The sequence below is a fragment of the Salmo trutta genome, chromosome 14 (assembly GCF_901001165.1).
Source record: "Salmo trutta chromosome 14, fSalTru1.1, whole genome shotgun sequence".
Taxonomy (NCBI): Eukaryota; Metazoa; Chordata; class Actinopteri; order Salmoniformes; family Salmonidae; genus Salmo; species Salmo trutta.
The window spans coordinates 65,670,030-65,697,492 of record NC_042970.1 but is presented as its reverse complement, the minus strand read 5'-3'; the positions used below and the strand labels follow the sequence as shown (position 1 = coordinate 65,697,492).

General features: G+C 42.7%; 3 protein-coding genes and 1 non-coding gene across 9 annotated transcripts in view; 2 read left to right on the top strand and 2 right to left on the bottom strand.

The window, feature by feature from the left end:
• Positions 1 to 4,585: 4,585 nt before the first annotated feature.
• On the bottom strand, positions 4,586 to 7,642 carry LOC115208664 (group XIIB secretory phospholipase A2-like protein). 2 transcript variants are annotated; one of them, XM_029776899.1, is made up of 4 exons: positions 7,257 to 7,642; positions 6,217 to 6,293; positions 5,297 to 5,462; positions 4,586 to 4,956 (listed from the first exon to the last, which is right to left on the bottom strand). In XM_029776899.1, the coding sequence occupies exons 1-4, from the start codon at positions 7,510 to 7,512 to the stop codon at positions 4,838 to 4,840; spliced, it is 618 nt and encodes a 205-aa protein (XP_029632759.1). In that variant the 5' UTR covers positions 7,513 to 7,642; the 3' UTR covers positions 4,586 to 4,837. The 2 variants fall into 2 exon arrangements, with proteins under 2 accessions (XP_029632759.1, XP_029632758.1); XM_029776898.1 differs by having other exon boundaries at positions 6,205 to 6,293; positions 7,257 to 7,638.
• Positions 7,643 to 8,122: 480 nt separating this feature from the next.
• Positions 8,123 to 17,605, top strand: LOC115208662 (zinc finger CCCH domain-containing protein 6). Of its 5 annotated transcripts, XM_029776892.1 has the most exons (13): positions 8,125 to 8,192; positions 8,505 to 8,619; positions 8,784 to 8,867; positions 8,906 to 8,939; positions 9,400 to 9,631; positions 9,725 to 10,065; positions 10,217 to 10,333; positions 10,516 to 10,630; positions 10,818 to 10,927; positions 11,035 to 11,174; positions 11,987 to 13,665; positions 13,763 to 13,864; positions 15,932 to 17,605. In XM_029776892.1, exons 2-13 carry the CDS (start codon positions 8,546 to 8,548, stop codon positions 16,585 to 16,587), a joined length of 3,684 nt encoding a protein of 1,227 aa, XP_029632752.1. In that variant the 5' UTR covers positions 8,125 to 8,192; positions 8,505 to 8,545; the 3' UTR covers positions 16,588 to 17,605. The 5 variants fall into 5 exon arrangements, with proteins under 5 accessions (XP_029632754.1, XP_029632753.1, XP_029632751.1 ...); XM_029776894.1 differs by having other exon boundaries at positions 8,123 to 8,619; positions 9,400 to 9,598; XM_029776893.1 differs by having other exon boundaries at positions 8,123 to 8,619; positions 9,725 to 10,050.
• A 754-nt stretch (positions 17,606 to 18,359) lies between these two features.
• LOC115208663 (integrin alpha-L-like) overlaps positions 18,360 to 27,463 on the bottom strand; it is a 29,263-nt gene continuing 20,159 nt past the window's right edge. Inside the window, exons 20-31 of the mRNA XM_029776896.1 lie at positions 27,245 to 27,386; positions 25,568 to 25,666; positions 22,291 to 22,370; positions 22,012 to 22,089; positions 21,828 to 21,906; positions 21,478 to 21,585; positions 21,335 to 21,376; positions 21,088 to 21,213; positions 20,068 to 20,181; positions 19,937 to 19,966; positions 19,729 to 19,839; positions 18,360 to 19,623 (exon numbers count right to left, since the gene is read on the bottom strand). Of these exons, the coding sequence (XP_029632756.1) occupies positions 19,564 to 19,623; positions 19,729 to 19,839; positions 19,937 to 19,966; positions 20,068 to 20,181; positions 21,088 to 21,213; positions 21,335 to 21,376; positions 21,478 to 21,585; positions 21,828 to 21,906; positions 22,012 to 22,089; positions 22,291 to 22,370; positions 25,568 to 25,666; positions 27,245 to 27,386 (1,069 nt within the window). The 3' untranslated portion in view covers positions 18,360 to 19,563. The remainder of the gene's footprint in view (positions 19,624 to 19,728; positions 19,840 to 19,936; positions 19,967 to 20,067; positions 20,182 to 21,087; positions 21,214 to 21,334; positions 21,377 to 21,477; positions 21,586 to 21,827; positions 21,907 to 22,011; positions 22,090 to 22,290; positions 22,371 to 25,567; positions 25,667 to 27,244; positions 27,387 to 27,463) is intronic.
• trnaa-ugc (transfer RNA alanine (anticodon UGC)) lies at positions 25,386 to 25,460 on the top strand. Its single transcript has one exon. It is a non-coding gene; the product is annotated as a tRNA-Ala (tRNA).

The following is a 27,463-nucleotide window of genomic DNA, read 5'->3' as shown; positions in this document are numbered from 1 at the left end:
AGGGTTCCGTAGCCGCAGGCAGAACAGTTGAAACTGGAGCAGCAGCATGGCCAGGTGGACTGGGGACAGCAAGGAGTCATCATGCCAGGTAGTCCCGAGGCATGGTCCTAGGGCTCAGGTCCTCCGAGAGAAAGAAAGAGAGAAAGAGAGAATTAGAGAGAGCATATTTAAATTCACACAGGACACCGGATAAGACAAGAGAATACTCCAGATGAAACAGACTGACCCTAGCCCCCCGGCACATAAACTACTGCAGCATAAATACTGGAGGCTGAGACAGGAGGGATCAGAAGACACTGTGGCCCCATCCGATGATACCCCCGGACAGGGCCAAACAGGAAGGATATAACCCCACCCACTTTGCCAAAGCACAGCCCCCACACCACTAGAGGGATGTCTACAACCACCAACTTACCGTCCGAAGACAAGGCCGAGTATAGCCCACAAAAATCTCCGCCATGGCATAACCCAAGGGGGGGCGCCAACCCAGACAGGAAGACCACGTCAGTGACTCAACCCACTCAAGTGACGCACCCCTCCCATGGACGGCATGGAAGAACACCAGTAAGTCAGTGACTCAGCCCCTGTAATAGGGTTAGAGGCAGAGAATCCCAGTGGAAAGAGGGGAACCGGCAAGGCAGAGACAGCAAGGGCGGTTCGTTGCTCCAGCCTTTCCGTTCACCTTCACACTCCTGGGCCAGACTACACTTAATCATAGGACCTACTGAAGAGATAAGTCTTCAGTAAAGACTTAAAGGTTGAGACTGAGTCTGCGTCTCTCACATGGGTAGGCAGACTATTCCATAAAAATGGAGCTCTATAGGAGAAAGCCCTACCTCCAGCCGTTTGCTTAGAAATTCTAGGGACAATTAGGAGGCATGCGTCTTGTGACCGTAGCGTACGTATAGGTATGTACGGCAGGACCAAATCGGAAAGATAGGTAGGAGCAAGCCCATGTAATGCTTTGTAGGTTAGCAGTAAAACCTTGAAATCAGCCCTTGCCTTAACAGGAAGCCAGTGTAGGGAGGCTAGCACTGGAGTAATATGATCAAATTTTTTGGTTCTAGTCAGGATTCTAGCAGCCGTATTTAGCACTAACTGAAGTTTGTTTAGTGCTTTATCCGGGTAGCCGGAAAGTAGAGCATTGCAGTAGTCCAGCCTAGAAGTAACAAAAGCATGGATTAATTTTTCTGCGTCATTTTTGGACAGAAAGTTTCTGATTTTTGCAATGTTACGTAGATGGAAAAAAGCTGTCCTTGAAACAGTCTTGATATGTTCTTCAAAAGAGAGATCAGGGTCCAGAGTAACACCGAGGTCCTTCACAGTTTTATTTGAGACGACTGTACAACCATCCAGATTAATTGTCAGATTGAACAGAAGATCTCTTTGTTTCTTGGGACCTAGAACAAGCATCTCTGTTTTGTCCGAGTTTAAAAGTAGAAAGTTTGCAGCCATCCACTTCCTTATGTCTGAAACACAGGCTTCTAGCGAGGGCAATTTTGGAGCTTCACCATGTTTCATTGAAATGTACAGCTGTGTGTCGTCCGCATAGCAGTGAAATTTAACATTATGTTTTCGAATGACATCCCCAAAAGGTAAAATATATAGTGAAAACAATTGTGGTCCTAAAACGGAACCTTGAGGAACACCGAAATTTACAATTGATTTGTCAGAGGACAAACCATTCACAGAGACAAACTGATATCTTTCCGACAGATAAGATCTAAACCAGGCCAGAACTTGTCCATGTAGACCAATTTGGGTTTCCAATCTCTCCAAAAGAATGTGGTGATCGATGGTATCAAAAGCGGCACTAAGATCTAGGAGCACGAGGACAGATGCAGAGCCTCGGTCTGACGTCATTAAAAGGTCATTTACCACCTTCACAAGTGCAGTCTCAGTGCTATGATGGGGTCTAAAACCAGACTGAAGTGTTTCGTATACATTGTTTGTCTTCAGGAAGGCAGTGAGTTGCTGTGCAACAGCTTTTTCTAAAAATTTTGAGAGGAATGGAAGATTCGATATAGGCCGATAGTTTTTTATAATTTCTGGGTCAAGATTCGGCTTTTTCAAGAGAGGCTTTATTACTGCCACTTTTAGTGAGCTTGGTACACATCCGGTGGATAGAGAGCCGTTTATTATGTTCAACATAGGAGGGCCAAGCACAGGAAGCAGCTCTTTCAGTAGTTTAGTTGGAATAGGGTCCAGTATGCAGCTTGAGGGTTTGGAGGCCATGATTATTTTCATCATTGTGTCAAGAGATATAGTACTAAACCACTTTAGTATCTCCCTTGATCCTAGGTCCTGGCAGAGTTGTGCAGACTCAGGACAATGGCCAGACTGAGCAATCGGGGGATTGCCACCGCCATGCTTAACCGTAGGGATGGTGCCAGGTTTCTTCCAGTTGTGACGCTTGGCATTCAGGACAAGGAGTTCAATCTTGGTTTCATCAGACCAGATAATCTTGTTTCTCATGGTCTGAGAGTCTTTAGGTGCCTTTTGGCAAACTGCAAGCGGGCTGTCATCGGCTTTTTACTGAGGAGTGGCTTCCGTCTGGCCACTTTGCCATAAAAGCCTGATTGGTGGAGTGCTGCAGAGATGTTTGCCCTTCTAGAATGTTCTCCAATCTCCACAGAGGAACTCTGGAGCTCTGTCAGAGTGACCATCGGGTTCTTGGTCACCTCCCTGACCAAGGCTCTTCTCCCCCGATTGCTCAGTCTGGCCTGGCAGCCAACTCTAAGAAGAGTCTTGGTGGTTCCAAACGTCTTCCATTTAAGAATGATGGAGGGCACTGTATTCCTGGGAACCTTCAGTGCTGCAGAAATGTTTTGGTACCCTTCCCCAAATCTGTGCTATGACACAATCCTGTCTCGCAGCTCTACAGACAATTCGTTCAACTTCATGGCTTGGTTTTTGCTGTGACATGCACTGTCAACTGTGGGACCTTTTTTTGACAGTTGTGTGCCTTTCAAAATCATGTCCAATCAATTGAATTTACCACAGCTGGACTCCAATCAAGTTGTAGAAACATCTCAAGGATGATCAATGGAAACAGGATGCACCTGAGCACAATTTTGAGTCTCATAGCAAAGGGTCTGAATACTTACAGTTGAAGTCAGAAGTTTGCATACACCTTAGCCAAATATTTCAACTCAGTTTTCACAATTCCTGACATTTAATCCCAGTAAAACTTCCCTGTCTTAGGTCAGTTAGGATCACCACTTTATTTTAAGAATGTGAAATATCAGAATAATAGTAGAAATAATTATTTATTTCAGCTTTTATTTCTTTCATCACATTCTCATTGGGTCAGAAGTTTACTTACACTCAATTAGTATTTGGTAGCGTTGCATTTAAACAGTTTAACTTCGGTCAAACCTTTCGGTAGCCTTCCACAAGCTTCCCACAATTCCTGACATTTCATCCTTGTAAAAAAATCCCGGTCTTAGGTCAGTTAGGATCACCACTATTTTAAGAATGTGAAATGTCAGAATAATAGTAGCGACTGATTTATTTCAGCTTTTATGTATTTAATCACATTTCCAGTGGGTCAGAAGCTTTTCTCCTTTGCCAAGATAATCCATCCACCTGATAGGTGTGTCATATAAAGAAGCTGATTAAACAGTATGATCATTACACAGGTGCACCTTGTGCAGAGGACAATAAAAGGCCACTTTAAAATGTACAGTTTTGTCACGCAACACAATGCCACAGATGTCTGAAGTTTTGATGGAGAGTGCAGTTGGCATGCTGACTGCAGGAATGTCCACCAGAGCTGTTGCCAGAGAATTTAGCAGTACGTCCAACCGGCCTCACAACCGCAGACTACGTGGGGGGTGCTGTGGAGGATTTTTGTCTGTAATAAAGCCCTTTTGTGGGGAAAAAAATCTTTCTGATTGCCTGGGCCTGGCTACACCCCTGCCCAGTCATGTGAAATCCATAAGTTAGGGCCTAATGAATTTATTTCAAATGACTTATTTCCTTATATGAACTCTAACTCTGTAAAAACTTTGAAATTGTTGCATGTTGCCATTACATTTTTGGTCAGTATAATAATACTACCCTAGGATTTGTCTTCTAGCCGTATCCTCTGAGGATTCATATTGAAGCTTTTTTCAGTGTACTGTATGTTCAGATTGCTTTTATGTTATTATGGCATGGGCAGTACCAGGAGGTTGTTTTAGTTATAAAAGCCAGGAAACTGTCTGACTATTTTTAATTCCGAGCTTCTATTTCTATAGAACCTGTCCTGTTTCACTTTGTATATATTTATCTGAATAAACTGATGTCTTTGTATCTCAGGACTAAGTGTGGAGTAATGTATAATTTCTACCTAATGGGGCTAATCTATTTGTTTTTATCATAAATTAAGTTATGGCGAGACATAAAACACATTTGAACTTAATAGAAGATAATGTGGGGTAGTCATCTTTGTAAGTTCATGTACAATATATTTGTATAGTTAGTTTATAGTTTGAACTTCAGATTTGTGTGCATTCTGTGTTCCCCTGTTCTCAGGAAGAGATGCAATCTGAAGCACATGGCATTCTCAGATTTTCCACAACTCAAGAAGACAAATACAAGATTGTATTGTAGTACATGTTTTTTTTGCAGATTTAAAAAATAAACCCAACAGTTGTTGCAAATATACAGCACTTGTTCTGTTAAACAAAACCAGGTAAAACACACCAAATAAATTACACAAATAGCCAAGTCGCATCTCCAGCAGTCATTTGGAGTGACATATCCCATATTACTTGGTGAATAGGAGAGCTGTGCGTGTGTGTTGTGTGCATATATATGCGAGTGTGTGTGTGTGTGTGTCTATAACCCTAATTTAAAGCTCATCCCTCTCCTCTCCTTCACAGAGGCAGGCTTCCCTCTGGCTGTTCATGTAGGGCCTGCAGCCCAGAGTCCAGACTGTGTTGAACAGGGTGTCTGCTACCGTCTCACAGGCTAGAAGGTAAAGAGGGACATGGGGATGAGAGTTAATTACTGGCCTATTTAAACATCTTGAGGAAAATATCAATAGGCCTGATGAAAGTGCAATGAAGTTCAGGTATAGGGCTGTAGGTGTAATCTGTGGCTCTGTATGAAAGTGTACAAGCTGTCAAATCTTTGATTTTTCCTTAATTCCTTGCACCCCCTCAAAGTTCATTGGAGAAGGTTTGAGGGGAGGGACGTTGGAGCCTCCTGCAATGAACTTTGAGAGGGAGTTGAGGAATCAAGGGCTTGACGGCTTCTACACTTTTCAGACTGTGGAACTTTCCATGTACACTGCATCAGGTTGACTGACCTTCGGCCTTTGACATGAAGCCCAGGCTCTTCTTGAGGTCAGAGCAGATGCTGTGGAGACACCAGCGGAACTTGGAGTCGCAGCGGTACTTGTTGGAGCCGCAGGTGTCGTAACACATATCCAGCTGGTTGCAACACTTAGTCATGGCAGGGATACCCAGATCAACCTTGATGGAACAGGACAAGGGTAGTGAGTGAGTGAGTGAGTGAGTGAGTGAGTGAGTGAGTGTGTGTGCATGCGCGCTATGATGGTGTTATACACTGAGTGTACAAAACATTAAGAACACCTTCCTAATATTGAGTTGCACCACCTTTTGCCCTCAAAACAGCCTCCATTTGTCAGGCATGGACTCCACAAGGTGTCGAAAGCGTTCCACAGGAATGCTGGCCCATGATGACTCCAATGCTCAAGTTGGCTGGATGTCCTTTGAGTGATGGACTATTCTTGATACACACAGGAAACTGTTGAGCGTTTAAAAACCCAATAGCATTGCAGTTCTTGACACACTCAAACCAGTGCGCCAGGCACCTAGTACCATACCCTGTTCAAATGCACTTAAATCTTTTGTCTTGCCCATTCACAGTCTGAATAGCACTCATAAACAATCCATAGCTCAATTGTCTCAAGGCTTAAAAATCCTTCTTTAACCTGTCTCCTCCCCTTCATCTACACTGATTGAAGTGGATGTAACAAGTGACATCAATAAGGGATCACAGCTTTCACCTGGTCAGTGTTCCTATTGTTTTGTACCCTCAGTGAATGTGTACTGTTCAATCTGTATATTATTGGAGTTGTATGACCAATGTACTATTTTGATTTGCATTCTATAAAAATACTTGATTGTGGAAATGTTTCACTGAGCATTAAAGTGTGTGTGCGTGTGTTTCCAATCATCTATATATGCATACACTATTGGGTACCGGAAGGCCTAGGAAGTAGGAGCTGCATCCGTTGGGCTCCTGCATCTGGTAGTCAGGGCGAGGAAGAGCAGCTTTACCTGAGGTAGAAACAATGTTAGAGACATCAGTTCCCTTCAATTCAAGAAATGCCATGAGGAATATTTTAATTCCACTTATGTTTTTCAAATCCAACGAGGAAAAATAGGAACTGGAATTTCCATTTACTTCATAAATTGACTGAATTGACTTGAACTGGAACGGAACCCAACCTTGATCGCCATCCACACTTGATTGACCAACCCAGCAAAGGGAGCCCACTGGGCACAGATGTAAATTCAAAGTCTAATCCACATTGGTTCAACGTAATTTCATTGACATGATGTGGAAACAATGTTGATTCAACCACTGTGTGCCCAATGGGAGGTTGGATGTCCGTAAGTTATATGTCAGACAACAGACATTGTTGGGGAAGATTATCAGTTCATAAATGGTGGTAACCAAAACAGGGTCCATGGTCAATACAGGTAAAGTCCATGGACATATGATATCAATGGTGAAGACTACAGTCTAGCTGTGAATCGCTGAGTATTTCACACTTTACCTCATGACACCTCTGCTAGCTATCTCTCCTTGCTCATAGTCCACTGACTAAGGTGCATTATCAGATGTGAGGTGATAAAGGTTATAAGTAATGTCAAAGGAATTCCTAGTATAAGCTCTACCTAATCAGTTATATGGTGTTCTTGCATTTAAGAGTTTGAATGGTTTTAACATGAGGATGTGTTAAGGCTTCAGAAAATCTTGATGTCCATGTTTATCTCCATTGTGTACCATCTCCCTAATCTATAATGGATCTCTACCTGCCGGATAATCATTACACAATTTGAATTTAGGATCACATGGAAGCGGTCTGTACAAAACAGAATATCTCGGCTAACTAATCACAAGCCTGGTCTAGATCTAGATGGGCTTGTTCAGCTAACTCCTCTGACTATCGTTCTCATGCCACGCGTATGATACATGTATGATAGGCTAACCAGAGGAGTTGGTCATGTTCTTACCATATCGACAGCGGTACTGGCACACTCCATCGCGTCCACCCATAAGCTCCAGCATGGAGTCAAAGTATCCATTGACGGCTTCAAAGCCTCCCCTAACGGAGTTCAGTCCCCACTCGTCCTCCTCCTCTGCCTGGGAGGGGTCGACAGGAGCCTGGCTTGGGTCCACTGGTGCAGGTTCCTCAGCATCCTGGGAGAGGGTCCCCTGGATGGAGAGGCCCAAAACCAGAAGGAGAGCAAGGGAGGCCCAGTGTGTCATATTGAGGTTCAGAGAAGCTGAGGGACAGCTAGGGACACAGCGTTGATGATCCACAGAGTTCAGCTGGAGGAATGAGAGAAGCACAAACACACAGAGAGAGAGAGGGAAGAGACAACTCACTCTGTCGCGTCAACCGGCACCCAGACCTGGACTTTGAGCTAGACACCGGGACAGCCTCCACTGTGGAGGAACGAAGGTCAGCTCCTATCTAGATTGTATTTATGTTTTAAAGGTGCCCAAGGTGTGCTAAATGTATCTGTCAGTAATGTTAATGTGCTTCATTGTAATCATATTGGTCTCAGTGTTTTGACTATGATCCTATAAAGACTGATGATCTGTCACCAGTTTTGACTATAACAATAGACTGGTGATTATGGCATGAAACAGTCAACTAATTGTACTTCACACAAATGACGGTTAGAAAAATAATCAATGCACTGCATTACTAGACATGACTTATTCAACAAATTCAAAGATAACATAGGCAAAGCTTGGCTCAGAGACCTAATGGTGTCATGAATACGACAGATAATTATCTTTCAACATGTTCCAGTGTGCTGTAGAACGTGCACTTCGACCAGTACCAGTTCTGAAGGAACGCAGTTGGCAGTGGCAGGTAGGCGGCGACGTAGTGCACACGTGTTCGGAAGTAAGCAAGGAAAACGTAATGTCGTTCTCTGGTGAGTTGTTTGTTTGGTGACAGCACTGGCTTCGTAATCGAAATTATATTTTGGGAGTATTTGTCATGGAAACATGTTTGCGCTGTTCGCTCGTCTAACATATCGAACCGTTTGCAAGTGAAGTGCGCGAGCGTCAAGATAGAGGGGTGCAGGTGCACGAGCCAACACGCGCATGCAACGTTAGCACAACATTGGCTAGCTACTGTTTTAAACCGTTAGCAAGCAACCTGGCTAGCTACTGCAGTATATAACTATGACCTAGGCACATTTTGTAGTGGTCATGAATGAATAACCACTCATTTCTATTTTGAGGAGACGAGTAGGCCTACCCGACACAACAGTTTGTCAGCAACATGGCATTCACCAGTCTTTTTTCAAGTCTTCCAAACAAAGAATTTGACACGGCGCCTTGTGAGCCGAGAGAGAGGTAAGCTACTATAATAAAAGTAGTAATTATTTCTACCGTCTCTCTTATACTATGCTGGATTAGTGTAACTAGCCAACTAACTTAGTCAAGTGTTTCAGCTTTGAATTGGAGTACATAGACAACTGTGAGAATTGATTGTATCCAATTTTTCTCCTATTTCAAAGGGATGAAAGGCGACTGGAACCAGTTAAACTGGAGGAGAACGAAAGGGATGCCCAGTCCAGTCCATTGCTAAGGGGTCAGCAGAGTGGCAGAGAAAATAAATTTGATTTGATTTGATTTGATTTGGCCCCAGGAAGAGGAAAAAAGGGGACCAACAGGGGAACTTGTCATGTACTAAACAGATGCTGAATAGGCCAATTCAGAATGGAGAAGTTTTTTGCTGAACATTGACATAAGCCTGACTATCTTATCTGACAGGCCTATCTTGCGTTTGTGCAGTGCTTTATACTACTAGGCGAATTGCACACCACATACCTGTAGATCAGGCCTCTGCAACCCTGTTCCTGGAGCAATACTCTCCTGTAGGTTTTCGCTCCTATCCCAGTTGTAACTAACCTGATTCAGTTTATCAACCAGCTAATTATTAGATTGAGCTGCGCCATATTAAGGTTGGGGTGGCAACCTACAGGACGGTAGCTCTCCAGGAACGTGGTTGGCGAGCCCTACTGTAGATTAAAAAGTTGGTGTAGCCTATTTCTATAAACCATTACCATTTGGTATTGCCCCTTTCCTTTTGATTTTATGTTATAACGTTACCCTTTTTGTGTTTTTCTGCAGGAGCAGTGTGGCCAGGCCAAGAAAAGTAAGCTTCATAAATGCCCACCACAATCTTATAAAGACTTTGACTCAGTGGCCCGAGACTACAACATGGTGAAGTGTGATTTCGAGCAACCAGGCTTTGACTTCAGTAGAGACCTGGACTTCTACAGTGATAGCAAGGAGGGTGCATCCCCAGGTCATGCTACAGAGAAGTCGGGTAGGAAGAACATGAGGCCCGGAGAAGCCAAGGGTCGGTTTTTATGGATTAACCCTTTACTATTAGCAATTCATTCAGACTTTAAAAGGTGTGTAGGATTTTAATTTCATTTAACTTTTTCCGCAGATCCTGATCAGAACAAGGATGTTCAAGGTGAAAACGAGAAGAAAGGACAAGAGAAGAAGAAGCAGCGATGGGAGCCCCAGCAGCAGAGACTTGACAACAAGGCCAGAGGCAGAGGGGGAAACTCTGCCAGGAGGGGTGGGGATTTTAGCGGAATGGGTGGATGCGGAACTAACCAGCCCAGAGACTTCTCCAACAGGGGTGGAGGTGGTTCCAACAGGGGTGGAGAGTGGAGCAATAGAGGCCGGGGCGGTTTTCTCAGAAGAGGTGATTGGTTAAAGCGAGGCACTGACCGGTCACGTAGAGGTGGACGACAGTTCCCAAATGATGTACGTTTAACACTGGTAATTCAAAATGAAATCATGCATACTTCCTTGTCAATACCCATAGAAATGTCATTTGTAGCTTTACGATGTGCTCGGTTACAGCGAAGGTTCCCAAGTCAGTGATTTCAGTCTAATGTACATTTTCACAGCTGATTCCAACCTCTTCCAGGAAACTTTGACTGGAAAGGGGAAGAAGAACATGACAAAGGAATTCAAAGACCAGAATGCTTTGGAGATTGACGGAAGGTTAATCTGTCGACATTTCCTCAGGGGAAAGTGCACCAAGGCAGGTTTCTGTATTTTATCATTAGAAATTGTAACAATATTAATGGCCACTTGTCATTGAACCTAAACCCAATATATTCAAATGATAGTCAGGTATGTTTATGTTGACTTCTTTTACAGTCAATACTGTCAGTGGCCTGACCCATTCGTATAGAGACCCCAACAACTTATTTTGTTTTGCAGGGTGATGACTGCCAGCTAGAACATGCTCTGGACGTCAACTACTCGATCAACGAAGTGTGTAAATTCTACGTCCAGGGATCCTGTTCGAAAGGAGAGAGCTGCATATACATGCACAATATCCTTTTCTCAGCTTATTCTAAATGTCCCTTATGTAGTGGTTGACACTGGGTGGGTGAGGGGGGGAAATGACTGTACTCTGTTTTTAGTGCTGTTTCCTTGTGTATCTGTCCTTTTTCCTCTTGTTATATTTTGTGGGGGTAGATGCAGATGTTTTTGCTTTATTTCCTTGACCAAGTACCCACAGAGTTTCCCCTGCAAGTTCTTCCATACTTATGAGAAGTGCTATCAAGGAGACCAGTGCAGGTTTTCCCATGAACCCCTGACTGAGCTTACCAAACAGCTACTGGAGGCAGTCAGTAAATGTCTACCCTGAGAGACACTCCTGCCCTTACACAGACTGACATATTGGTGCTCCCTGTTACCATTATCTACTAACTAGGGCTGATGTCTCCTATGCAGGCATTAAAGAGGGACAAGGACATTGAGGAACTGGCTAAAAAGGACAAGCCAATCAGCATGGAGGAGCCAGTGGCCACAAAGGAGTCGGCGACCGCTGAGGAGACAAAGCCTGTCATTGCCATATTCCTGAATCCGCTAAGGTTAAGAATGCGAGTGCACGCGCACACGTTTCTTTTACTGTCCTTGTGGGGACTGAAAATGTATTTTCATTCATTTTCTCTAACCTTTAATCCTAATTGTAACCCTAAGCTTATAATAGCTTAAGTCCTCATCGCAACCTGAGAAATGTCCCCACGAAGAAGTATTTTCCTTGCTTTACTAGCCCACACACCACAGTAGTGTATTAGAATAGTAAACATAGTAAGCCCCCGCACCACAGTGGTGTATTAGAATAGTAAGCCCCCCGCACCACAGTGGTGTATTAGAATAGTAAGCCCCCCGCACCACAGTGGTGTATTAGAATAGTAAGCCCCCCGCACCACAGTGGTGTATTAGAATAGTAAGCCCCCCGCACCACAGTGGTGTATTAGAATAGTAAGCCCCCCGCACCACAGTGGTGTATTAGAATAGTAAGCCCCCCGCACCACAGTGGTGTATTAGAATAGTAAGCCCCCCGCACCACAGTGGTGTATTAGAATAGTAAGCCCCCCGCACCACAGTGGTGTATTAGAATAGTAAGCCTCCCCGCACCACAGTGGTGTATTAGAATAGTAAGCCCCCCCGCACCACAGTGGTGTATTAGAATAGTAAGCCCCCCGCACCACAGTGGTGTATTAGAATAGTAAGCCCCCCCGCACCACAGTGGTGTATTAGAATAGTAAGCCCCCCGCACCACAGTGGTGTATTAGAATAGTAGTGTATGTATGTGGTTGAGCTTTACATTTTACACTTGATAGTAAATCAACGTTATTCACTAGTTTTATTGATTTGCTACATTTTGTCTGGATTTCAGGCCAAACTTTTACAACAGCTCATGCCCCTCTGAGCCACATGCTGAGGAAAGTACCCCCGTGTGTCAGAATGAAGTGTCAGCTGAGTTTGTGGAGAAGGAAATTTCCCCTCCTACAGAGTCCGTTCGGTCTCCTGATCCTCCCCAAAACTCTGGCTTTAAGAAACCGGTTTCTTATTCAGTTGAGGCTGTGCTTGGGTCCCATAGGCCCCTGGAAAAACCCTTCCGCAGATTCTTTGCAGCCTCTAGCAGCCAGACCTCACAGACCCAACCAGATCCCCCCACAACTACATTAGTTCCTCCACACTCTATCCACCCTCGTGATCCACCCCTGAACTCTACATGCGGCAAGAGAAATGTTCCTTATTCAGTCGAAGCTGTGCTTGGATTCCAGAAGCCTGTAGAAAAACCCTTCTGCAGCCAATTTTCAGGATCCATCACCCAGACCTTCACACTCCCCACACAGATCCAATCAGATTCCCCCAGCACTACATTTGTTTCTCCAGACCCCATTAGTTCGTCTGATCCTCGTCTGAATAAGAGGCAGGCTTCTTATTCAGTTGATGCTTTCTCTACGACCCAGAAGCCAGTGAAAAAACCCTTTTGCAGTCTCTTTGCAGGGACGATCAGCCAGACCTCCACTACACCTCTCATACAGAACTCTGCTAATTCTCCCATCAACACCCTAAAGTCCCACAAGCCTGTGGATAACCCCGTCACCAGCCTCGTTGCAGGCCCCATCACCCAGTTCTCTCGCCACTCTGATATACAGACCCAGCTAGATCGTCCTAGCACTACATTAAATCCTCCAGACTCCATTCGGCCCCCTGATCCTCCTTCAGTCTATAAGAGGCCGGCTTATTATTCAGCTAAAGCTGTGCTTGGATCTCCTAAACCTTTGAAACCATCCTTCAGCAGCCTCTTTGCAAGCCCCATCAGCCAGACATCTCCCCAACCTTCCACACAGACCCAACCAGATTCCCCTAGCACTACATTTGGTCCTTCAGACTCTGCTCCTCCTGCAGGCTGTAAAAGGCCGGAGTCGTATTATGTTACGGCTGTTCTTGAGCCCTATAAGCCTGTGGAAAATCCCTTCTGCAGCCTTTTTGCAGGAACCAGCCAGACCAATATCGACCCTCCCTCACAGTCCCTAAACTCCCCAGGTTGTAAGGCACCAGCTTCTAAAAAGCCCATGGGAAAACCCTTCCTTAGCCTCTTTGCAGGCCCCATCAGCCAGACAACCCTCCCTGACCCTCCCAGACAGACGCAACCAAATCCCCCCAGAACTGCATTTGGTCCTCCAGACCCCATTCGGTCTTCTGAGCCTCTTCCAGTATGCAAGAGACGGACATCCTCAGTTGAGGCTGTCAGTGAGTCCCAGAAGTCCATGGAAAAGCCATTCCGTAGTCTCTTTGCCGTCCCGCTCACACAGACCTCCACTTCCGGCCATCCAACACAGACCCAACCAGATCCCCCTAGAAATTTCACTGGTTGTAATAGACCAGCTTCTGATTCAGTTGAGGCTATACTTGAGACTCAGAAGCCAGTGGGAAAACCCTTTCGCAGCTTCTTTGAAGGCCCCATCAGCCAGACAACCCTCCCTGACCCTCCAACACAGACCTGGCCTTATCCCCCAATAGTCAAGCCTAAACCGGAGGTGCCAGACCCAACACCGCTCACCGGTAAGGGCCTGCTTTACTCAATACAATACTTTAAATGTCCCTTTGCGGGAAATGCAACTATATTACTGACATTTCATCACCACTTCTTGGCCTCCAGAGCCATCCACAACCCATTCTGTTCTGAGGACCCTCTTCCTACGCCTGAGCCCATGCCGCCAGGAGGGGGAGCAGGCGATCAGTAACAGCTGCAAAGATCCAGGTACAGTCGGACACATCATGCTATAAGTAGTGCATTTGTCAATTTGTAATTATTTTATTTTTTACCTAAATGCATTGTGGTGAGTTTGCATAGATTTGTATTTTTTTATTTAACCAGGTAGGCCAGTTGAGAACAAGTTCTCATTTACAACTGCGACCTGGTCAAGATAAAGCAAAGAAGTGCGACACAAACAACAGAGTTACACATGGGATAAACAAACGTACAGTCAATAACACAATAGAAAACTCTATATGCAGTGTGTGCAAATGAGGTAAGATTAGGGAGGTAAGGCAGTAAATAGGCCGTAGTGGCGAAGTAATTACAATTCAGCAATTAAACATTGGAGTGATAGATGTGCAGAAGATGAATGTGCAAGCAAAGATACTGGGGTGCAAAGGAGCAAAAAAATAATATGGGGATGGGCTATTTACAGGTACAATGATCTGTAAGCTGCTCTGACAGCTGATGCTCAAAGTTAGTGAAGGAGATATGGGTCTCCAGCTTCAGTTATTTGTGCAATTCTTTCTAGTCATTGGCAGCAGAGAACTGGAAGGAAAGGCGGCCAAAGGAGGAATTGGCTTTGGGGGAGACCAGTGAAATATACCTGCTGGAGCGCGTGCTACGGGTGGGTGCTGCTATGGTGACCAGTGAGCTGAGATAAGGCGGGGCTTTACCTAGCAAAGACTTATAGATGACCTGGAGCCAGTAGGTTTGGCGACCGAATATGAAGCGAGGGCCAGCCAATGAGAGCATACAGGTCGCAGTGGTGGGTAGTATATTGGGCTTTGGTGACAAAACGGATGGCACTGTGATAGACTGCATCCAATTTGCTGAGTAGAGTGTTGGAGGCTATTTTGTAAGTGACATCGCCAAAGTCAAGGATCGGTAGGATAGTCGGTTTTGCGAAGGTATGTTTGGCAGCATGATTAAAGGATGCTTTGTTGCGAAATAGGAAGCCGATTCTAGATTTAATTCTGGATTGGAGATGCTTAATGTGAGTCTGGAAGGAGAGTTTACAGTCTAACTAGACACCTAGTTATTTGTAGTTGTCCACATATTCTAAGTAAGAACCGTCCAGAGTAGTGATGCTAGACGGGCGGGCAGGTGCGGGCAGCGATCGGTTGAAGAGCATGCATTTAGTTTTACTTCTATTTAAGAGCAGTTGGAGGCCACGGAAGGAGAGTTTTATGGCACTGAAGCTCGTCTGGAGGGTAGTTAACAGTGTCCAAAGAAGGGACAGAAGTGTACAGAATGGTGTCGTGGTGTCGTCGTGGGGCGGCAGGTAGCCTAGTGGTTAGAGCGTTGGACTAGTAACCGAAAGGTTGCAAGATCGAATCCCCGAGCTGACAAGGTAAAAATCTGTTGTTCTGCCCCTGAACAAGGCAGTTAACTCACTGTTCCTAGGCCGTCATTGAAAATAACAATTTGTTCTTAACTGACTTGCCTAGTTAAAGGTACATTTATTATTATTTTTTTAAAGTCTGCGTAGAGGTGGATCAGAGAATCACCAGCAGCAAGAGCGACGATGTATACAGAGAAAAGAGTCGGCTTGAGAATTGAACCCAGTGGCTCCCCATAGAGACTGCCGGAGGTCCGGTCAACAGGCCCTCTGATTTGACACACTGAACTCTGTCTGAGAAGTAGTTGGTGAACCAAGCGAGGCAGTCATTTGAGAAACCAAGGCTGTTGAGTCTGCCGATAAGAATGTGGTGATTGACAGTCGAAAGCCTTGGCCAGGTCGATGAATACGGCGGCACAGTATTGTCTTTTATCAATGGCGGTTATGATATCGTTTAGAACCTTGAGCGTGGCTGAGGTGCACCCATGACCAGCTCTGTGAAAAGCATATATACAACAATAAAAAATATATACATACACGGGACAAGACAAAGACGTCTGACTGCTACGCCATCTTTGATGAGACAATGTTTTTTTATACTTATTTTCTCTCGCCTACTTCTGGCTAAACTATTAGAATTTTTTGGGCTCGTAGTGTGTATCAAAATATATTCAGGATTGTGTCCGTTACCGTTGGAAGTGTGTCAGACCTATTGTGACCCCTTTCAGGAGGCGATGGCCTGTGTTCCCGTGAAGACAAAATCACCAGAGGATCTACTTCCACAGGACAGCAGCGGCAGAGCCAAGAGGTGGAGGTTGATGAGCTGGAGAGTGAGCGAGAGGAGCCGGAGGAGTGCGTTCTGAGAGATGAGCTGTTAGTGATTCCACTAGAACCGTTAGTGCCTTATGTGCCACTCGGTGACCCTCGCCACCATCGCCAGGCTGATATCACCCTGCCACGGTCCACCTTCGCTCGGGACGGGGTGTGGTCCTTTGAAGACCTTGCCCCTCTTCCTCCCCCCTCACTCAATAACCAGTCATCTGTCCCTCTGGCCTCCCCCTGTACTGAGGGAACATCAGGTCCTGCTGTTGGACTGTCCAGGCCTGCAGGACTCAGGCCACAGCCTTCCCCACAGGACTCCAACTCTCAGGAGCATCTCATTCCCTCCAGGAATTCAGGTAGGAGACAGGTCCAGGTGGATACCCCCGGCGTTCACAACCTTCCAATCCAAGCGATGATACGGCTCACTCGACGTAACACTGATGTACAACCAAATCGACTGTCTGGACAAATGAGGGGCAAAAGTGACAACGTGGGTGACAAAAAAAAACTGAAAGACCTTTTTAAGACTTTTGACCCCACATCATCTCCCTTCAGACAGTAACTGCATTTGGACTATGGCTCATTGAATGCACTGTCGGTCAATGGACTACACACCTAGACTTACAAAAACACATGGCCTTCATATGAATGCTTTTGCTCTAGTGTATTTTCCTGCTAACAGATCAGAACAGCAATTCATTGCAAAAATGATTGTGTAAAATGCAGGAAACCAATTACACGCACACACACACAACCCTCCTTAACTCCATTTGATAAGTGTTACTCCCATTGATATCATTACTTAGCAACAGCTAATGTTACTGATGAATTGTCAGCCTAGTCTGTCTTGGTGAGAATTGTTTAGGGATTTTCTTAAATGAGGCATGTTGTTTTTTTACAGAATAAATAATCAATCATGTACATTTTAAGGTTAAAAAAACGAATGGCATTTCATTTTTATTAAAGCAGAAAGTAACATATGGAAACAATTAGTTAACTAGTAACAACTAACCATTGCCCTCTTCCTCCACTGCTGCCGACTACATTTCCTCTTATTTGATGAGTGAACAATGGAATGTTATTACACTCAACTGATTCTTATTCTCATGTGGAAAATGTCATTATTTAAACTAATGCTGCACCAGTTCTGCTCTGTGCATGTAGTGCTTCTCTTTTCTTATTGTAAGGTACAGCGCTGTGAAAAAGTACTTTATGCCTTATGTCCACCAGATGCATCAAACTCTTTGCATTCAGGTGGAAGTCATTAATCGTCAAAGGAGCAGTCCGCAACGCTATGTTGGGGGAGCCGCACTAGGCTGCGCTGCGTTCTGTGTACCGCATGCGGTCTGTGTTTAACTCCTGTGTTGGTTAACCGTGCGGCGGTACAAACGGAACTACACACAGACTCCAAATAGCTAGTTGAAAAGCAAAGCTCGTGTATGGAACGGAAAATGAGAGAGAGACATCTGGTAAAATAAAACTGGTATGCAACTGGTGGGCATTAGGCTTCTAAGGCTGAACCAGCAGAGTTGCTGTATTGTATGCACTTTAGAATGTTTTAATTACAGTGCTTGAAAAAGTATTTGGCCCACATCACTTTTTCACATGTTAAGTCTCACAGCCTTGGATTTTGATGCATTAGATTGGGAACTTTTATTTGTGAGTCACACTCTTCAGAACCCCCCCCCCCCCCCCCCTCCAGTCAGGGCTTCTTCCTTGCCACTCCGCCGTAAAGATCCTTTTTGTGGAATGCCTTGGAGATTGTTGATACATCATCGTCCATTGCAGCCACTGACTAATGTAACTCATTTAGAGTCACAGTTGGCCTCACAGTAGCTTCCGTAAGTGCCTTTCCTGTCCGGCAGCTAAGTTGAGTGGGGGCCTGATCTAGGGAGTGTTGTGGTAGTTTATTTTTTTCACTCGGACTGCACTGAGCTCAGAGGGACTTTCAGTGACGTTGAAATGGTTGTGTACCCTTCCCCAGATTTGTGCTTCTCTATAATCACATCTCTGACTTGCTCCTTCTTTTGAAAGTCTCTATCATACTGTGGGACCATAGAGAGGCGGTATTTATCCTTACAGATTAATTTAAGGTAGGTGATCTACCTTACACAGGTGGAGTCCAACACATTGTGACTTGTTGAGGAAATGTATTGCACCAGAGCAAATTTAGGCTTTCAATTACAAAGGGTATGAATACCTTTTTTAATCTGATTTCCATCATCTCACACATTGCACCTGGGCTGCCACCATGAAGACATTACAAAAGGCACATAACTACAATGTATTGATCATTTTGATAATCTCAAAGCACAAGTAATAAATCCAGCACAATTTAAAAAAAAATTGGACCTTTATTTAACTAGGCAAGTCAGTTAACATTCTTATTTACAATGACGGAAAATAGAACCAAAAAGTTGGCCTCCACCCCCACCCAGCCAACATGTGCAATAATTTGGGAGCCTGGCGCACGGTGGCTGGACTGTCATACAGCTCCATGATTAGGATAGGACTATTCAAAACTTATTGTACACTGCTTTTTTTTTCTTTTTTCTTTACACCTTCCAAAATGTCATGGTTTGAATTTGACAACTTTCAGGATGAATCAAACCACAATTTTATTATTCATCAATATATATTATGCCAAAAGGCTCTAAAGCTGTTTTTTTCTGATTCATACTTTTCTAACCCAAAAATGTCCCTAAATATACCAGTTGGTGCTGAAACAGATGAATATGCATATTTAGATGGCTATTTTTCATTGAACCATATTCTGAACACGTTTTATGTATTCTAGTCTGTCAACAAATTCTAATTAAAGCTATACTGTATTTAAGGGATGGCTTAAGATAAATGTATTAAACCCTATTGAATGACAACTCCACAAGGAAATCTGTTGGCCAGCAAGTGAGCAAGTGGGAAGGTTTTCAGCTGTTTAATTAAGTGTGCCCAAGGAACCCAGGCATGCAAAGCCCGTTGCACACCTGCATAAGTTAAGTCTGTATACCAACTACTGAGAAGTGCATAGAAAAGGCATACATTTCCTAAATCTGAGTCAGGCCGCTTAGAAAATGTATGCCCTTCTCAGTATAATGGTTTGATTAATCCTGAAATTTGCCTTTCAGTAGTTCAATTCAGTAAATATTGGATATTTACATTAGATAAATGTACTGAAAACCCTATTGAATGAAAACCCCATGAAAATCTGTTGGCCAACAAGTGGGAGGGTTTTGGGTGGTTGAATTACATGTATTCAGTGTACATAAGGAAGCAACACAAGGTAAGTCTGAATACCAAGTACATTTCCTAAGTCGGTCTTTTTTTTTGTTGCTTAGACTACTACTCCTTTAGCCTGCATCTGACTCCAACACATCCTGTTTCTCTTGGTCCCTCCCCTTCCCCCTCATTGCTAGCATGGAAGCCATTGCTGTCTGAATGTCAACAAGGAGAAGTTTTGACTCCACTCCTCCACTCGGGCTGTGGCTGCTTCTCCAAAGCATTAGCATCGACATTGTTAACCTTAGCAGCGTCATCTTGCTTACTCTATTCCCCCTTCATTCTCGTCATTATCAAGGCTTTTTCTCTGGAAGCATCCCATCTGAGTAGAAAGGAAAGGGGAAAACAATGTTGAACAGTTCAACAATCAAAGTGTTGGTCCTTTACAATGCAGAAGCAAAGGTTCCGTCACATCATTGATACTCACCTTATACATGGCCATTGTGATGATGATCAGGAGAAAGAGTCCTACTCCAACTCCTGTCCCTAGTATCAGCTCTCTTTGTGGAGGAATGATCATCTCAGCCTGAACATCAATCTGGAGGAATACATTTTGAGACCATGCGTGACGATAAAACAAGCATTTTAAAACAACTCGTATGCAGTAAATCAGTTTAATTCCACAAATGAATTACCTGTATTTGGTGGAAGCTTGTAGAATTATCCTAATGAGCAAAGAAATATTACAAAATGTATGCTTTTGTGAATCTTTGCTCAAGAAATATTTGTATCTTTGTTGAAGAAAAGTTTTTTACAGGAAACTTACCCCTGGGTCACTCGCTGTCTGGACATATCGTTTTTTGTCATAGCTGAGTTTGACAAAACTGATGACATTGACTGTTTCTCTATCCCCAGTGAATTTCTTTGGCAATGACAAGCTCTGTAGAGTGAGATATTGTTAGTCGAACTACATTAAATACAATTGTGTGCCTTGCTTCAATTCTTTAAAAGCATTTTGTGGTAGTAGTAGAAGTGTTCTGATTTCAGATTTAAATAGCAGAGAAGTAGTAGACCCATATGTTATGTCTAAGTTGTGGTATAAAATGTTCGGAAAGTGGTCAAAATGTCAGTTTGTAAAAGTTGACAGAAAACGTTGTCGCAGTAACTAACAAAGCTGCATCATTTGATAGGAAGATGTCTGTTCTGATTTTAGATTTAAAAAGCAGATAAGTAGACCAAGATATCATACCCTTTAAGTCTTGGGGAAAATAGCTGATTTGTCAGTTAATAAGCCAGGCAAGTGACACATTCCCATGTCATACTTCCATGTTCCTGGTCTTTTGCAGGGGCTTATCATAAAATCAGATGCCTTTTATGACGTTTTTGCGATGAAGACGATTTTGCCCATTTGAAGACCAGTCAAAAAGCCTACAAAAGTTCAAAAACTACTAGGCTACTTGCATGGCGTATTCAGCAGTGGGAAGTTAATGGATGAAGTTGATGCGGTTATTAAGACATCTGTATCTCTTGATTTGTATAATAGAATGTTGAAATTCATGGAAGTCTAACAATGGACCTTTAGAATATTGAAGAAATCCCATGGAAGTGGATGGAGGAGAAAAAGCTCAATAGTTTAAAAAGTATAATTTTAAATATATCAATAAGTCTAGTCTGCACATTTTAATGTTTGAATGGCGTTTCTAGCTTAAATGGTGTAGCCTGCTAAAGAATAATAAGAACTATGACAAAGATTTAAAAGTGGGATGTTTGCTGTCTCAAAGTCTCATTCGTTATTAGCATGTTGTTACTCTGTACCATCTTTTGTTAAAGTTGTCTTAATACAGACCTTTGCATGTTGATCAAGGTCCTTGAAGGAAACATTTCCAGACAGCACAAACGTAACTGTCAAAAACTTCTTCAAAAGGAAGCTTTCACACTCGATGGACTTGCAGTATTTTTCTGGAGAGCAGTACTGTAAACACAGCCAGAAGCAAAATGGGTGTTTCAGTAACATGATTTACTATACTGATTTGTAACCTGATTTGATAGGTTACCAACAATGTCAAGAGTGAGTGGCATATTTGAATTCTCACCTCTGTTGTTGAATTGATAACCTTTCCACATTGAGTGTGGTTCTTCAAAGAAAAGAAAGGAAAGTTGTATTAGGATGTTTCCTATTGAAAGAAATTGTGGCAGTAAAATGTCAGCATTTTCATAAGAGATGTGAACAGTTTACCTGTAAGACAGATATTTGGTAGTCCTCCATTTCAAATCTGTGCTCAAGCTTAGTTGGGAAAGTGAAGGTGACTGTGACTGGTACAGACTTAAATCCCAAGTTCTGCACCTGTAAACAATGACACATTCAATCAACCAACCTAACAATAACATTTATATTGAGATTTTATACAAAGGCATTTGTCACAGAATTTGTAACAAAACTTAAACCTTAATTCCCAAAAGAGCAAGGTTTGTGCGACAGAGACATTAAAATAGTTTTTGGAGTATAAAAAGATCTAGCACATTACCCCCGCATCGTGTGAATCACACTTTCAAGATCAGTCACAGCAATAGCAGCTGATTGTTTACCTCATATACATTCACCAGTCCTTTAGGTGATGTGTCCTCCAGAGTAAAGTTAATGTAAGTGGTGGAGTCTTGGGGAAGGCTTCAACAACAACAAAAAGATACATAAGTCACCTTGATTTTATTCAATTAACTTGATGGAGTCATTCTCAAACAAAATGTTAAGTATAGGCTTGTAAAGACTTACGCTTTTGCTACCAGGTCAACTGCAAATTGAACAGGGATGGTCCTGGTTAGGGAACTATTGGTTGAGTTTCCATTGTCGCTGTAAATAAAGCAAAGGCATTTTTTGTATACATAAGTGGAATGCTATGAAGTCCTTCAGCTAATTGAGTAGAAGGTTTTGGGGTTGTATAAAAGTAGTTTGTTTTAATCAATGTATGTTCAGTACTTTGACTGCATGTGGAAATTTGTTTACTGGACTGATTCTCTCACACAATTTACATTGTGGAAGCAGATTTTCTACCTCAGGCCGATGACGGTCATTTCCATTGTGTCGTTCCAGTTGTATGTATTCAAAATATGGAATTTACTGGTGAACACTGCCTGAAAAAGAAAATGGCATCGTTGACAAAGTCAGACTTGATTTGAAATTGGATCATAACTGTGGAAGTGGAAAAGAAGTGGAAGGCATGCCTTCAGAAAGTATTCATACCTGTTGACTTATTCCACATTTTGTTACAGCCTGAATTCAAAATGGATGAAATAAAAAAATCTCACCCATCTACATACAATACCCCATAATGACATAGTAAAAACATGTTTTTTTATTTATTTTTGCAAATTTATTAAATGAAATGGAAATTTCATTTACATAAGTATTCACACCCTTGAGTCAATAGTTTGTAAAAGCACCTTTAGCAGCGACTACTTCCATGAGTCTTTCTGGGTAAGTCTCTAAGAGCTTTCCACACCTGGATTGTGCAATATTTGCCCATTTATTAAAATAATTCTTCAAGCTCTGTCAAATTGATTGTTGATCATTAGTAGAAAACCACTTTCAGGTCTTGCCATAGATTTTCACGTAGATTTAAGTCAAAATGGTAACTCACTCAGGAACATTCACTGTTTTCTTGGTAAGCAACTCCAGTGTAGATTTGGCCTTGTGTTTTAGGTTGTTGTCCTGCTGACAGGTGAATTAATCTCTGTGTCTGGTGGAAAACAGACTGAACCATGTTTTCCTCTAGGACTTTTCCTGTGCTTAGCTCAATTCTATTTATTTTTTATCCTGAAAAACTCCACAGTTCTTAATGATTACAAATATACCCATAACACGATACCGTCACCACTATGCTTGAAAATATTGAGAGTGGTACTCAGTAATGTGTTGTATTGGATTTGCCCCCAAACATAACACTTTGTATTCAGGACAAAATGTGAATTTCTTTGCCACAGTTTTGCAGTATTACTGGTGTCACACTAACCATGTCACAGTGAAGAGGGTCTGTTTCCCTCATGTTGAGATATTAGCAGTGGGCTGCTGACCCTACTATTTACCAAGAGAGTTCCCTAGCGTGATAGTGATTGTCTACATCCCGCCGTCCGCAAATTTTTAACTGACCACAAAGTCACCACATTACCTACTCAATCGATCACCTGACTCGGTTGTTATCTCTGGAGATTTCAACCACTGAATCGATCACCTGACTCGGTTGTTATCTCTGGAGATTTCAACCACTGAATCGATCACCTGACTCGGTTGTTATCTCTGGAGATTTCAACCACTGTTTGCACCACTTCCTACCTTCAAACAGTATGTTAAAGTTCCAACTCATCTGGACAAGACCATTGACATTCTCTACACCGATGTGAAAGATGCCTACTGCTAGACTGCTCTGCCTCCACTGGACAATCTGACAACGACCTCGTCCAGCTGCTACCAAAGTACCGCCCACTGGTCCAGAGGTAACGCGTCACTCAGGCCGTGATTCACAAATGGACACCCGAAACTGGAGTGGCGCTACAGAGCTGCTTTGAAGGTACAGATTAGAATCCATTTATAGATGACTGGGAGGAGGATCTTAATGGTCCCTGAATGCATAACGGACTATGTTATCTTCTCTACTGACAATATTGTGCCAAGCAAAACATGAATACATACTGACATTTAAACGCAAGCAAATAACGAAGGATATCGGGTATGGTAGGAATAAAACAGGTTACAGTAACAGGGGACAACTACAGAGTGATGAGGTAAGGGATAGAGTTTTATTTTATTATTATTATTTTTTTACCAGATTCGATAAGTATGAGTATGCTAATATCTTCTCACACAATGAACTGAGCCACTTACATAAATTCTCTGACTCTGCTATAGTAAACTGTGTCATGAGAGGAGGCGATGCTCTTCACAGGGATACAACTGAGTCCTTTTGAAGTGGTGTGAGGCCAATTACTTGGACCTGAATGTACTGAAGACCGAGGAGCGTGGTAGATTTTAGGAAAAATACATGTTTTTAAGCCCATTTCTGTTAATGGTGGCTACCAAAAAGCCCAATCCAGAATGTACTTTAAAGAAGCTTTGAACTTTTAAAGTATGTGACAAAATGCTTCGTATGTTCTATAGCGATGTCGTGGCGAGTGTAGCGACCTATGCCATTGTGTGCTGGACAGGGAATTTAGCTAAGGAGGCCATAAACATGCTTGACAAAATCATTAAGAAAGACAGTGCTACAATTGGCTGCAGGCTGGAATCAATGCAGGACATGTTCATAAAAAAGCTGCACATGACACACACCCACTCCACCAGGGCTATAATGCAACACAGGAGTAGCTTCGGGTAGCAGGTTAAGCCTGCCCAGATGTTCCATAAAGAGGTTTAGATGGTCATTTATACCGACAGCCATGAGGCTTTTTAATGACTAATTGATTAACGGTTATGAGGTCTTCCTATTGGAAAATGTTGTTGCCTGTTTGTTTTCTCTCCCAAAGTAGGATAAAAAAAACAGCACTTGAATCAGATGATTATTTTAGGGATAGTATGGTGCATGTGCCTTTTTATGTCTAAATGTTTGGTTTTTATCATGTTGGTCATTGTTGCGTGTCCTGTCATTTTCAGTCATTGATGCATGCTGTGATAAAACAATTTCCCAAGTTGAGATTAATAAAGTAATGCTCTACTCTCTACTCATCATTGCACACAGTGAGTCCATGCAATTTGTGACTTAAGCACATTTTTATTTCTGAACTTATTTAAGCTTGCCATAACAAAGGGGTTAAACTGAGTCAAGACATTTCAGCTTTTCATTTTTAATTAATTTGTAAAAATGTCAAACATAATTCCACTGACATTATGGGGTATTGTGTGTTGGCCAGTGATAAACAAAAAAACTCAATTTAATCTATTTTAAATTTAGGCTGTAACAACAAAATGTGCAAAAAGTCAAGGGGTCTGAGTACTTTCTGAAGGCACCGTATCACTCAAATCAAAGCTGTCACTCAATAAGACATTGACTTACTGCTTTTAGCTCTGAGTCTTTATCATTTAAGGACAACATTTTAAAGCTTTACCGTGTATTCACAGTTGAGCATTATTTACTGGTATATCTAAGTAATCACTTGGCCCCCCTGTAGCTCAGTTGGTAGAGCATGGTGTTTGCAACACCAGGGTTGTGGGTTCGATTCCCACGGGGGGCCAGCACAGGGAAAAAAAATAAAAAAATTTATGAAATGTATGTATTCACTACTGTAAGTCGCTCTGGATAAGAGCGTCTGCTAAATGACTAAAATGTAAATGCACTCACTGTAGTTTTACTACGGTAGACCGGTATGCTGACACTGCATGTAGTTCTGTCCATTTCACCTTCCAGACCACCACAGCTGAACACCGTTCTCCTTGTGGACTATGGAATACAGATATCATGTCAAGTATGTAAATAATTCAGAGTCATTGACAGTCTAAAATAAAGAAGTATGCATGTTAAAAATGAACCACTTTACAGAACTAATCAATTCAACACTTTATTTTATCTTTATTTAACTAGGCAAGTCAGTTAAGAACAAATTCTTATTTTCAATGACAGCCTGGGAACAGTGGGTTAACTGCTTTGTTCAGGGACAGAACGACAGATTTTTACCTTGTCAGCTCGGGGATTCGATCTTGCAACCTACCGGCTACTAGTCCAACGCTCTAACCACTAGGCTACCTGCCACACTTAAAGGTGCACTACGCATAAATTGCAATATGTACGTTTTTGGGCGACCCGACCAAATTCACATGCAAATGGGAGTTATAGATCTGTCATTCTCATTGAAAGCAAGTCTGAGAAGGGGTAGATCTGTTCTATGTCTGCTATTTCTGTTGGATTCAAGCTTCAAATATACTTATTCATGTTACCATACTAGAACATATTGATTATATGTATAGACATTTGGTGTATGGAAAGTTACTGAGTGAGACAAGGGGAAGTGCATAAATGTAATATTCTGTTGAAAGATGTGATTGTTGAATATCAATGTTCCTACAGAGAGAAGCAAAGGGCAACAGTCTAGCTTCAGTTCCTGATGAGGCAGGGCAGCTGCAGAACTAGGGAGGACGGATGAATTTGGCTCAAGGTCAAGTCAACAGATGAAGTAAGAAGAAACCTCTGGGAGGGCAGCCAAAGGGGCCGACCACAACGACCCTCCTATACAGTCCTATCGCACACACAAACACATCCATTCCCACGAAGGTTTGAGCATCAGGCAGGGCCATGACTACACCAGTGAGAGGAACCAATTAAGTTCCTGCCTAGCAACAGAGATGTAAAAGGCGTTGACCCCGGCTAGTAGGAGGTTATAAATATATATGCTTGTGTAATCATACCTTGTCTTTGCAGTTGTATGACCCAGTGGGTGAATAAACTTGGTTTATGGTTTTTCTAGTCGTCCATTTTACTTTTTACTCTGTTTATTAGGAACCTAACACTGCTTCCAGTTACGTTTTGTTTTTGTGTCTTACTTTCAGTTTCGTACACCAGCTTCAAACAGCTGAAAATACAATATGTTTGGTTTTGGAAAATATTTCACAGCTGTTTAGATGGTAAAATGATTCTCTACACTATACTTGCTTGTTTTGTCACAAACTAAAATTAGGCTAACTATTACAATTTTAGTAACCAGGAAAGGGTGGAGTGATTTCTGCATAGTGCACCTTTTACTATTTTATGAATAATTAGCACATGTAGGGAACATTTAAATGTTTGGCTGCAAACTGATGTTTAAATCAACGTTCTTCTATCCTGGTTCTGCAGACCCACAAGATGAGCAAGAAAAGCTTTTGTTCCAGCCCAGGAGGAAGACCCCTGATTAAACTAATCATCTAACCCTTGATTGGCTGAACATGTTTTGGGTCTCCAGGTTTGAATAACACTGGTTTAGACGAGAGCAGAAAGGAAACATCAGAATGAATTACACAATAGATGGAGGGGTGCCGGTATTACCTTCAGAAGATGCATCATGGAGAATGAGAGGCCAGGAGGGTAGAGGAGGGTTAGACTGGTGTTGTAGGAGTCGTCCCCGTGATTGGACAGTCTTATAGTCACGTTGAAGTAACTCTGGTCCACCACTAATAAAGTTGATGTGCTGATAAGAGAGACAAGACCGTACAGTCAGAAAACATGCTTTTTCTGAGCAGTCAGTAATTATTATAGCTACAAACA